Raw genomic sequence first — 12,440 nt, 5'->3', positions numbered from 1 at the left:
TTTCAAAATTATTTTTAATTTTTCATATATTTCTTTTTTATTTTCTTTCTTCTCATTTTCTTCTAGTTATATTTTCCTTTTCTTATTACTTCTTAAAAACCAAACATAACTTCAAATTAACAACCAAACATCCCCTAAAATTATTTTTTATTTTCCTTCCAAATTTTCTTTCTAGCTTCATCTCATATAACATCATAAATTAATTTGTAAATGCTAGCAGGCATAAACAGACTAGTGGGACGAGAAATATTTGTGATGTATGCTGTAAGATATACTCTAAGAAGCAGTACACATCATTTGAAAGCTACGAAAACTGATTATTTTGGGGAAAATTGATCATTTGCCACATGAAGTTCCGTCTATATTGTATGACATTTACCACAGACCCTAATAACTTGTAAGGTTAGAACTGTACCGTTATGTAATGCTTTCAGGATTGTCCCTTTCATTTTCTTCTTCTGACTTTTCCCCTTTCAGTTGAAGGTTGTTGGGTGGGTTCTCTCTGCTTTCCATCTAACTTCTGAAACCTCATTCCAACTTACAATCCATCAAACTCATTAATCTCAACAACAATATCAAGTAAATTCTGAAAAGCTTTTCTTACTGAATATAGATGGACATTGAAATTCCAACTAACCTTTGAAAGTTCACAACAATCCATCAAACCCTGGTCAATTTCAAACTGAAATATTAAGTTGGAGATGGGTATACATTGAAGTCTCTCTTGTAGTGGCAGAAAACATGTTTCATGGGTATGTATAAATACATACATATAATAGAGAAAGTTGACTTGTAGAAGGGTATAGATATGATGCCATGAAGATGCTAATGAATAAGAGTAGGGTCGACCACCACATGATGTAACTGCTGATCCTAATTTAAATAAAACTGTATTACCTGTGTGGTTATAAGATATAATATTTTGAGAATTTACTGTGTGATCATAAATGAAGCAAGATGTAGGTGAAGGGAGGTATGGCCAAATGAATCAGTGATACTAGCTGCCTGCCTTAATGAAAAGATATAAATCAATGACCCAATGGCAATTATAAACATACAAAAAGAAGAATTCCAAATGGAATGAACAAATAAAAATATGAGGCCAAGTCATGTTAAAAGAATAAATAAAAAAAATTACAGAAACCGAAGGAGAAAAAAAATATGAATCTATTCTATCTAAAATTTTCTTACAACAAACAATTCTTGTAACCGGATATTATACAAGTTGCCTACTGAAGAACAGTTTTGTGTCAACTACTCCATCTGTGCACCAACAAAAGATAATCACATCAAATTATTATTGCATGAGAAAATAATGAAAATGAAATATATAACCTTAAAAAAAAGGAAAAAGACAATAAATGCAACTGAACTGACAAGGAGAAAGGAGACACAGATGGGAACAAGACTAACCTCTCAAAATATAGATTCAACCTTGCACCTACAGCAAATGGTCACTATACTCTCTATATTTTACACTTCACATTTACTCGAGCAGCCGAACGTATATTCTTTCTCCTAACCATTTACAAGACTCTTTTCTTTTTTCTTTTTCTTTAATAATCTTCTTTATTGTGTTTTATTGCCATGCCGAGGGATAAGTTAAATTTTGTCCTGAGAAAAAGGAAGTGGTTGATGTTCAAACACTGAAACCATTCGATTTGTCACTCTTCGAGTATTTAGAAAGTTCTTGAACTCCTGATGTGAAGCACCGATCTTAAACTTCTCACTAGGCAATTCCTTTACTTTCTTGTTTCTTTTTTAGCTCAAGGTCCTTGCAGTTTTGTTGATGGGCTTGGTTGAACATCCTCACAAAGTCGAGTAGAGTTGAAATAACTGCAGCAGAAATTAAGAAGAAGAAGAATAAGATAGCAGGCACTTACTCTTCAGAAATACAGCATCACTACAGCTGCTAAACTAGGCATGCATAACCAGCCATAAAGGCATTGAAATCAATCAACTTTAAAGGCAAATCTCATGACAGAAGTACAATGTATTTCCTAAGTTTGATCTTTTTCCGCTTGTTTTCTTTCCCATTGTTTTAGACAACCACATTTATGGTCTTTTCATTTAGAACTAGGAGGACTACGTTGCAGGTTCTAGAAGCAGCACCTGATAGATGCATTCACATGATGAAATGCTTAGTGGAGCTGTAACTACCATGAGAAAAATTAAAGAGATGGTGGAATTCCAATTATGACAGGCTCACTATGGGATCAGCATTAGACAATTTACAATGGATGAATTAGCCAGGCACATAGGAGAGATGGTTTTTGATTGAAAACCAAATAATCTATCCCTTACAGCTCCCTCCCTCAACAAATTGTCCACCTAGGTTTTGGAACCCCAAATAATAATCATTATTAACATCTCTAGGTGTCCCTCCCTCTCTTGTGCACTTGCACACTTTCATAAATTGTCACCAAGGAGGTCTTGAACCACATCAACATCTCTCTCTCTCTCTCTCTCTCTCTCTCGTCCCTATACACATAAAAACACACCTCCCAAGTTGTCCACCTAGGTCAACTGCTCTCCTTCCCTCACACACTTATCCACCCAAGTCCTCCCCCCCTTATCCACTCTCTCTTGTTCACCTGGGTCATCCCCCTCATTCCATCCATCCCACCACTCACTCTTCCCAAATTGTCTGTTGGAAAATTGAAACTGATATGGAAACAAACAACTTTGTAAAACTGTAAATTTGCTATTAGTTGTCAATCTTTGTATTTTTAGGAAAGTAATTGCTAGGAGTAAGTCTTTCCCTTTAATCAGTGATTTAGTTTCCTGATTTGAAAGATTTGTATATGTTGTAAACTCTATAAAAGAATAATCTCAATAAAAGATTATTATTCCCGTGAAACCCTATTTTTCAAGTTGGTATCAAAGCTAGCAATTTGCTTGCTGAAACCCTCCTTCTTCCTCTCTTTCAATCCCTGTTCTCTCTGAAACCATGTCGAATATTTCAAACGAGTCCACTACTGTTCCTCAACCTTCTCTGAACAATCCCATCATCACTGATTCTTAAAAAATCCGTCCTACCACCTCGGAATCTCACTCTATCCAGATCACCACGATTCTCTTGAATGGTGACAACTTTCTGAGATGGTCTCGATCAGTTCGGATGTACATCAGAGAACGTGGAAAGATGGGCTACCTGATGGGTGAAAAGAAGGCTCCTGCAATGGATGATCCGAACTATGCTATATGGGATGCTGAGAATTCCATGGTGATGACATGGCTTGTGAATTCTATGGAAGAAGACATTAGCTCTAATTACATGTACTGTCCAACTACACAAGAGCTTTGGGAGAATGCAAATCAGATGTATTCTGATCTAGGGAATCAATCACAGATCTTTGAATTAACCCTTAAACTCGGTGAAATATGACAAGGGGAGGACAACGTCACAAAGTACTTCAACTCCTTGAAGCGGATCTAGCAAGACCTTGTCCTCTTCAACACCTATGAGTGGAAATCTGCCGAGGATGGATGTCATCATAAGAAGACCATGGAAGACAATCAGATCTTCAAGTTCTTGGTTGACCTTAATGTCGAGTTTGATGAGGTAAGGGGGAGAATCATTAGAAGACCCCCTGCCTTCAATTAGTGAAGTTTTTTCAGAAATTAGAAGAGAAGAGAGTCGGAGGAATGTGATGCTGGGCAAAAAGGGACCTAGAGTTGCTATTGAAGGTTTAGCCTTGGTTACCATGGGTGTAGGCTATAATAAAGTCGTTGCGTTTCAGCGCAAATCAGATGAAAGACCACGGGTTTGGTGTGATTTTTGCAACAAGCCTCGCCATACCCGTGAGAACTGTTGGAAAATCCATGGAAAACCTGCGAATTGGAAAGGAAAAATAGGTGACAAACCAAGCCGAGCTATTATTCCTACTGCTAATGAGGCTAAGACCAGCCCCTTCACCATTGAGCAAATAGAGTATCTTCTTGCATTGCCGAAATCCAACTTGACATCCGGTACTCCTAGTGTTTCTGTGGCACACACAGGTAATGAATTATATGCTCTATCTTGTTGTTTTAAATCTACTCCATGGATAATCGATTTTGGAGCATCCGATCACATGACTAATTCCTTAAACATGTTTGAATCCTATTCACCGTGTCCTGGAAATAAAAAGCTTAGGATAGCTTATGGTAATTTCTCACATATTGCAGGAAAAGGTCTAATAAAAATCTCCGAGGGAATAGATCTTAAATCTGTTCTCCATGTTCCTAAACTTGTAATCTCTTGTTTGTTAGCAAATTATCTAGAGATTCTAATTGTTGTGTTATCTTCTATGAATCCCATTGTATTTTTCAGGACTGGAGCTCGAAGAAGACGATTGGCAGTGCTAGGATTATCAATGGTCTCTATTATTTCGAGGATAATTTACGTAGTAATAAAATTGCTCAAGGACTAAGTGGTATTAGTTCTCTTTCTGTTCGTGATCAAATAATGGTTTGGCATTGTAGATTAGGCCATCCTAGTTTCTCTTATTTAAAACATCTATTTCCAGTGTTATTTCAAAAGGTTGATCCTTTATCATTTCAATGTGAAAGTTGTTTATTGGCAAAGAGCCAACGTAAAACTTACATTCCAAAACCCTACTATGCATCAAAACCATTTTATCTTTTTCACAGTGATGTTTGGGGACCTTCAAAAGTAACCACAATTTCAGGAAAAAAATGGTTTGTGACCTTTATAGACGACCATACACATCTTTGTTGGGCATATTTAATGAGGGAAAAATCTGAAGTAGAAAGGATTTTTAAAGACTTTTACAGAATGATTGAAAACCAATTTCAAACAAAAATCAGTATTTTGAGATCTGATAATGGGACTGAATACTTTAATAAAGTTTTGGAAACCTTTTCAAACGAGAAAGGAATTTTACATCAATCCTTGTGTTTTGATACCCCCGAACATAATGGAATAGCTGAACGTAAAAATAAACACTTGTTAGAAGTAGCACGGGCTATGATGTTTTACATGAATATTCCAAAATACTTATGGGGGGATGCCATACTAACTGCTTCATATCTAATCAACAGGATGCCTACAAAATTTTTGCAGTATACCACTCCTTTGGAGTGCTTGAAAAAGGTACTTCTAGAATCTCGAATTAATTCTGAATTACCCTTGAAAATATTTGGTTGCACTGCATATGTACACATTCCAAAAAGATCAAGATCTAAGTTAGACCCAAGAGCAGAAAAATGTGTTTTTGTAGGATATACTCCAAATAAAAAGGGTTACAAATGTTTTAACCCCCTTACAAAACGTTTTTACACAACTATGGATGTTTCCTTTATGAAAAATGTCCCATATTTTACCAAAAATTTACTTCAAGGGGAGAAATTAGTGGAACCAAAATTTTGGGAAATTGTTGAACCTTTGCCTAGTGTAATTCTTGATATTTCTCTTGAAAAAGAAAATAAGAAAACTAAGCCTACTGAATTCGAATTTGAAATTGGTATGTTAGAAGAAGAAATACTACGAAAGAAAAAAATAGAAACAATCTTGAGCCTATGGTTTATTCAAGGAAAAAAGTCCTTGGAAGAAGTAAAGACCAGCCGATCATCCCAGCACATGGTCAATCGAAAGCCCTGGGCAATGGCTCTCTAAATGCCTCAGGTAACCCTCCTTCTGTTCCTACCCCTATACATGCTTCTTCTTCTCCTGTTACTGATCTAAGTTTACCATCACACTTTGATCCAAGTCCAGAAATATCTGCACCCTAGTTTAGGATTAGCCCCAGTTGTTCCTGCACAGGACCTTGACCTTAATCTCCCTATTGCTCTTAGAAAGGGAACCCAAGCCTGCACTAAACATCCCATTGCCAAATATGTCTCCTATAGTAACCTATCTGAGAACTATGGAGCATTCACTACAAATATTTCAAAACTTGTGGTACCTAGAAATATTCAGGAAGCACTAGATGAACCGAGTTGGAAATTGGCAGTGTTTGAGGAAATGAATGCCTTAAAAAAGAATGGCACTTTGGAGGTTGTAGATTTACCAAGGGAAAAAAAAATTGTAGGGTGCAAATGGGTGTTTACAATAAAAAGTAAAGCAGATGGAAGTGTTGAGAGATATAAAGCCAGACTTGTGGCAAAGGGTTTTACTCAAACCTATGGGATAGACTACCAAGAGACTTTCGCCCCCGTAGGTAAAATAAACTCGATTAGAGTTTTGTTGTCTCTTGCAGTAAATTCCAATTGGCCCTTACACCAATTGGATGTTAAAAATGTCTTTCTTAATGGAGACCTAGAGGAGGAAGTGTTCATGAGTCCTCCACCAGGTTTTGAAGAAAGTTTTGGAGTTGGGAAAATGTGCAAATTGAAGAAGTCCTTATACGGACTTAAGCAATCGCTTAGAGCTTGGTTTGAGCACTTTGACAAAGTAATAAAGCATTATGGATATACTCAAAGTCAAGCTGACCACACAATGTTCTACAAACATTCAAATGAAGGTAAAGTAGTCATCTTAATTGTGTATGTTGACGATATTGTGTTAACTGGGGATGATTGTAATGAACTAGAGAAGCTGAAGGAGAAATGTGCTGAGGAATTTGAGATTAAGGACCTGGGGGCATTAAAATACTTTCTTGGGATGGAGTTTGCTAGGTCCAAAGAAGGTATCTTTGTAAATCAGCGGAAGTATGTTCTTGATCTTCTTGATGAGACAGGTATGTTAGGATGTAAGCCTGCTGAAACACCTATAGAGCCGAATGTAAAACTGCAGCCTACAAAAGCCAAGAATGTGAAGGAGTGGGATCGTTATCAAAGACTTGTTGGGAGATTGATTTACTTATCTTATACACGCCCTGACATAGCATTCTCGGTGAATATGGTTAGTCAGTTTATGCATGTGCCTGGACCAGAACATTTTGAAGTTGTTTACAGGATTCTAAGGTATCTAAAAGGGACACCAGGTAGAGGCCTTCTGTTTAAGTCACGAGGACACCTACAAATTGAAGCCTACACCGATGCAAACTAGGCTAGAAGCATAGTGGATCGAAGGTCCACCTTTGGGTACCGTTCATTTGTAGGTGGCAACTTGGTTACGTGGCGAAGTAAAAAACAAAAAGTGGTTGCTAGAAGCAGTGCTGAGGCTGAGTTTAGAGTTGTAGCTCATGGTATTTGTGAGATTATGTGGATAAGAAGATTACTAGAAGAGTTAAAGATGACAGGTTTATCTCCTATGAAGTTGTATTGTGACAACAAGGTAGCAATTTTAGTAGCTCACAATCTGGTTCTCCATGACCGCACCAAACATGTGGAAGTGGACAAACATTTCATTAAAGAGAAGATAGACAACAGATTGGTTTGTATGACCTATATCCCTATTGAGGAACAAGTGGTTGATGTCTTCACCAAAGGACAACACAAGAGGCAATTTGATTATCTAGTTGGCAAGCTGGCTATGGAAGATATCTTTAAGCTAGCTTGAGGGGGAGTGTTGGAAAACCGAAATTGATATGGAAAGAAATAACTTTGTAAAGCTGAAAATTAGCTATTAGTTGTCAATCTTTGTATTTTTAGGAAAGTAATTGTTATGAGTAATTCTTTCCCTTTAATCAGTGATTTAGTTTCCTGATTTGAAGGATTTGTATATGCTGTAAACTCTATAAAAGAATAATCTCAATGAAAGATTATTATTCCCGTGAAACCCTATTTTTCAAGTTTGTCAACCAAGGTCATCATCCTTCCCACCTCCCACCTCCCTCTCTCTTTCTCCCTTACTCATTCTCTCATTTCTCTCCCTTCATTACTTATTATTTACAATTTGTCCACCTATGTCCCCCCCTCCCCCTTTCACTACTCCATTATGCAGATTGTCCACCATGCAGATTGCCCACCTAGGTCTTCCCTCCTTCCTCCATTGACTCGCTTTTCACACGTTATCCACTCAAATCCTTCCTCCACCCCTCTTTGCGAATTTTCCACCTAGGCTAGTTTCCCCTCCCTCCTTCCCTCCCTATTCTTGTACGTCCACCAAGGTCCTCCTACCATTCCTCTCACTCGCCCGCTCACTCATTCTTCATAGATTATCTTAGGGGTGACAATTTTGACATGACACAACAACACATCTTAAACATGACACAAATTTTAGCAGATTTAGGTTAAATATAATCGTGTTTGTATCATACTTGTGTCAACCTATATGACCCATTTAATATACAATGTTGTACTTGTGTTTGACTGCTCAATCAATTTACTTAATCGTATCATAATAACCTATTTATGACCCAATCCATTTATGACTTGTTTAACTCGTTTACTTAATTGTGTCAAATTTACCTACTTATAACCTAATCTAATTAACCCATGTAAATTTACTAACTTTATATATTTAAAAATTAAAAGAATTATATGTATCATATGGTAAAAAAATTAAATAAACTAAGTAAAATTTTATACATTTCGTTATAAAGATTAAAAACATTTTAAAATTAAAACATTAAATAAAATAATAAATAAATGTAAAATTAAATTTTTAGTTAATATTAAATTATTGACATATTATAATTGAAATTAAATAATTAAATTGATTAAAATCTTAAAAAATTAAACTTGAAAGTAAAAGAACAAAAAGAATATTTTAAAACAATACATTTATAAATTTAAAATTTAAAATAGGTTAAATAAGTTAGAATCGTGCTAATAGGTTTAATGGATTAAAATCATTTTTAATCATATTAACAGGTTATCAATGCCAATTCATTCACAATCCAACTTAACTAATTTATTAAATGAGTTAAACGAGTCATGTCGTGTTATTCATGTAATAAACAAATTATATTCATATCAAGTCATTCTGACATGATTATTAAACTAGTTGTACCCAGGTTGAATAAGTTTTCACTATTTCTTACCTCAACATAATATGAATCCGACACCACATGACCCATTGCCACCCCTAATGTATCCATTTGGATCCAAACTCCTTTCCCTTTCTCAAATTTACCCTTTCCCTTGCTCATTAGCTTAATCAAATAAGTAAGCATGCAATAAAGAAGCAAAACCTTTTTGGGAAAAATAGAGAGATTCAACCATTCTTAACACTTAAAATAATCTAATTAATTTAATAATAAAAATTAAGATTTATTAATAGAATAAACTGAAATTAAAAATAATATAAGGCAATCCTTCACATTAAATTAAAGCATCTCTAATTTAAATCAACGAAATATCTTATTGATAAAAAATAATAATAAATGGAAATAAATTGCATCCAAAAGGATATAAATTTATAGCAAAAGTTTTGAAGACCCCAACCTTATCTAATAGATGATGCATACTTTTTATTCTCATCTTCTTTTAACCTTTCATATATTGTCCTCCTAAGCCCTCCCTCGCTCTTTTCTCTCTCTCTCTTCACAAGCTGTCCACCTTATCCAACTAGGTTTTGGGATGTGAATATTCGATCATTTGTAATTTCTCTCCACTCACTCTCTCAATCATTCACTCTTGACTGATTGCCCACCTAGGTTTTAGGATGTCAATGAATAATCATCATTAACCTCTCTTTCTCTCACTCAGAAATGCAAGTGCACACATGTTCAGACTAGGAAAGGCTAGCAATTATGTTCCTGTCCCATCTAGCTTGATGGATATAAAAGAAGTAGGATGCTGATGTATATTATCGATATTTAGAATGGAAAAGTGTGTCCTATTCGACTGTACTAAAACAACTTGAAAAAATCTGCTTAAGCTAGTTGATCCTTGTCCTTGGGATTTCATAAAAAGTTAGGATTTTCTCTTCTACAACCATTCCACCACTAAGGATGCCTTTGAAAACCATGCTGTTATGGGTTTGACAACTTGATAAAAAGTTGTAAGGGCATTTTACAACATCCCATGTTTGACCATATAATAAACTGGTTCATCAGAATCTGGAGTGAATGGATATTACACAGACTACTTAAGGGTGAATTAACCAGGATGGGACATTCCACATTAATACCCAGCCTGAAAACTGAAACACCAGCCATAATCCATGTTTTTCTGTTACTTTAACAGTGCTCAAAACTTCAAAAGCATACTAATCTATGGATCATGTCAAAGAGAGATAGATTAGGAAGACACAGTCTAAAACTGCAGAGTGAAGTTTAGTAAATGCAAAAATGGAACTAATTATCATTTGCTATATGGACTTGTAAACAGATGAGTGCAAGTATTATCAATTCATTACATCAGACAAAGTAAATGACATTTACAAAGTGTGACCAGGCAACCATGACGTAGAGGCAAAAGTAGGTAGCATTCACAAGGTAAGACCATGCAACCATACAATGAAATTGAATCAACAATTTTGAATTTCTATCAATTTATTGTCCAGCAAAACAAACACTAAATCTATCCTATCAATCATTCATCACATCAACAAAAATAAAAATAAAAACAAAAAAAACTCTTTATGTGCATCCATGAAACTATTCCTTCCACTTTAGCTTCAGAAATAAATAGTAAAAAATAAATAACTGAAAAAAACATTATAAATCCATTGGAAACTCCTTATGAAAGTTACCTATTTGTACTTTATGGGCCATAGATTTGTAACAGTATAAACTGATCATGGCTACCAAACAGTACCTTGTTCAAATGGGCAGCGAGCTGGATCTTCACCAAAATAAAGAATCAGTGCATCCACATTCCTACCCTGTAAAACATACATGGCCAGAAATATTTCAGGTGAAGAATAATACCATATTGTGGAAAACACTAGAAAATTTGAATGCTATAAGGCAAAAGTGGAGCCATACCACCCCAGAGTACAATGAAGCCAAAGATCTCACTTCAGTTTCAGCAAAATGAAGGAACTTCTTCAGAGTCTAAACAAATAAAAAGGAAGATAAAGGTTAACAAATATAACGAGTCAAAAATAAATAACCAAGTAAATAAAAGACTTTGGTATATAAATACGAGGACAACCATTGGGACACCTAGGTCAATTTCAGAAGAAACCTAGACCCAATATATCATTCCACAGCACTTCAGGGACCAGGTCTACCTCCTGCAACCTCCAACTGTTCTAAAGTGACTTAAAAAATGTAACAAGGTACGTATTTTTCTTTCTTTTTCTTCTCCCTGGTTTTCCTCTCATTCTTCTCCTCCCCCAAGCCAGACATATGAGCTGAGTCTAGCACTATAGTAATGCTTAGATCTGTACGAGGACAACCATTGGGTGCGGGTGCATGTCGAACTGTTGAACATACTGAACCACCAAATTTTAGGATAAAAGACCAAAAACTAGGTAAAGATATTTACTTGAAAACTCTCTTCTGGGCTTAATTATAACTAATAGTAATGATAGATCCTCTAGACAGTATAGCAAACAATTCTTTTATTTAAAATATACAAATTCAAATCCTTGTCATTTAAAGACACTTAAAGACACCTAGGTCAATTTCTGAAGAAACATAGACCCAGTGCCAGATATCATTCCACAACCCTTCAGGACCAGGTCTACCTCCTGCAACCTCCAACTGTTCTAAAGTGACTTAAAAAATGCAACAAGGTACACATTTTTCTTCCTTTTTCTTTTCCCTTGTTTTCCTCTCTTTTTTATCCTCCTCCTCAAATCAAACATGTGAGCTGAGTGTAGCACTATAGTTGTGTTTAGACCTGTACCCATGTTGTGTCAATATGAAAACTATCACAGAGCATGATATATTCAAAGGGATTTTCTTTGGGGAGGAGGGGCCTTAGAGAGAAAACCCCATTTAGTGAAGTGGGCTACTATTTGTTCAGACAATAGGAAATGGAGCCTAGGACTTAGGCATCTTTCCTTGCTCAAAAAGACCCTCTTGTGTAAGTGGGACTGACAGTTTGCAACAAAAAGGGGAAATTGAAGTTGGGGGGGGGGGGGGGGGGGGATGTTCTAAGGAAGCGAGCGATGACAATGGTGTTGGGTTATGGAAGACCATAAGAAATTTGTGGGAGGTAGTTAATTATAGAATATCCTTTTCTATAGGCAATAGGAGAAGGGTAAAGTTTTGGAAGGATAATTGGTGTGGCAATGAACCTTTAGGTGTTTTTTTCCCTCCTTATTTGCCTTACCTAGTACGAAGGAGGCTTGGATGGCAGACTTTTAGTCTCATTCTAATGGAAGAGGTGTTGCACTCCTACATTCTCTAGGTGTCTACAGGATTAAGAGATTGAAATTGTGGAGCACTTCTTGGCAAGGCTACAAGGCAAGGTTGTAGTTGAGGGAGGAAAGGACAAGTGTGTGTTGGTTGGAGACAAAGAATGGAACTTTCTTTGTTAACTCCCTTTACTTTAGCCTAGAGGTGAGGAGATCAATGCCATTCCCAGCAGTTAATGTGTGGAATACTTTGGTTCCACTAAAGTAAGCTTTTTCGCTTGGGAGGCGACTTAGGGAAAAGCTTTGACTCTTGATCAGCTATAGCAAAGAGGTTGGTCATTGGCCAATAGATCAC

At 36.0% G+C, this 12,440-nt stretch overlaps 1 protein-coding gene across 5 annotated transcripts in view; it reads right to left on the bottom strand.

Moving 5' to 3' along the window:
- Positions 1-984: 984 nt before the first annotated feature.
- LOC100249846 (formin-like protein 13) overlaps positions 985-12,440 on the bottom strand; it is a 58,662-nt gene continuing 47,206 nt past the window's right edge. For 2 of the 5 annotated variants that reach the window (XR_009466868.1, XR_009466869.1), the window contains 4 exons: positions 10,764-10,832; positions 10,594-10,660; positions 1,414-1,836; positions 985-1,263 (listed from right to left, as the gene is read on the bottom strand). Coding sequence is in view for 2 of the 5 variants with exons in the window: in XM_059740550.1 (XP_059596533.1) it covers positions 1,730-1,836; positions 10,594-10,660; positions 10,764-10,832 (243 nt within the window). In the remaining 3 variants the exon portion in view is untranslated. Of the gene's footprint in view, positions 1,837-10,528; positions 10,661-10,763; positions 10,833-12,440 lie in introns of all 5 variants that reach the window. The other 3 variants (XM_059740550.1, XM_059740551.1, XR_009466870.1) reach the window with 3 other exon arrangements.

Source organism: Vitis vinifera, chromosome 11 (genome assembly GCF_030704535.1).
Source record: "Vitis vinifera cultivar Pinot Noir 40024 chromosome 11, ASM3070453v1".
Taxonomy (NCBI): domain Eukaryota; kingdom Viridiplantae; phylum Streptophyta; class Magnoliopsida; order Vitales; family Vitaceae; genus Vitis; species Vitis vinifera.
This window is presented reverse-complemented; position numbering and strand designations above follow the sequence as displayed.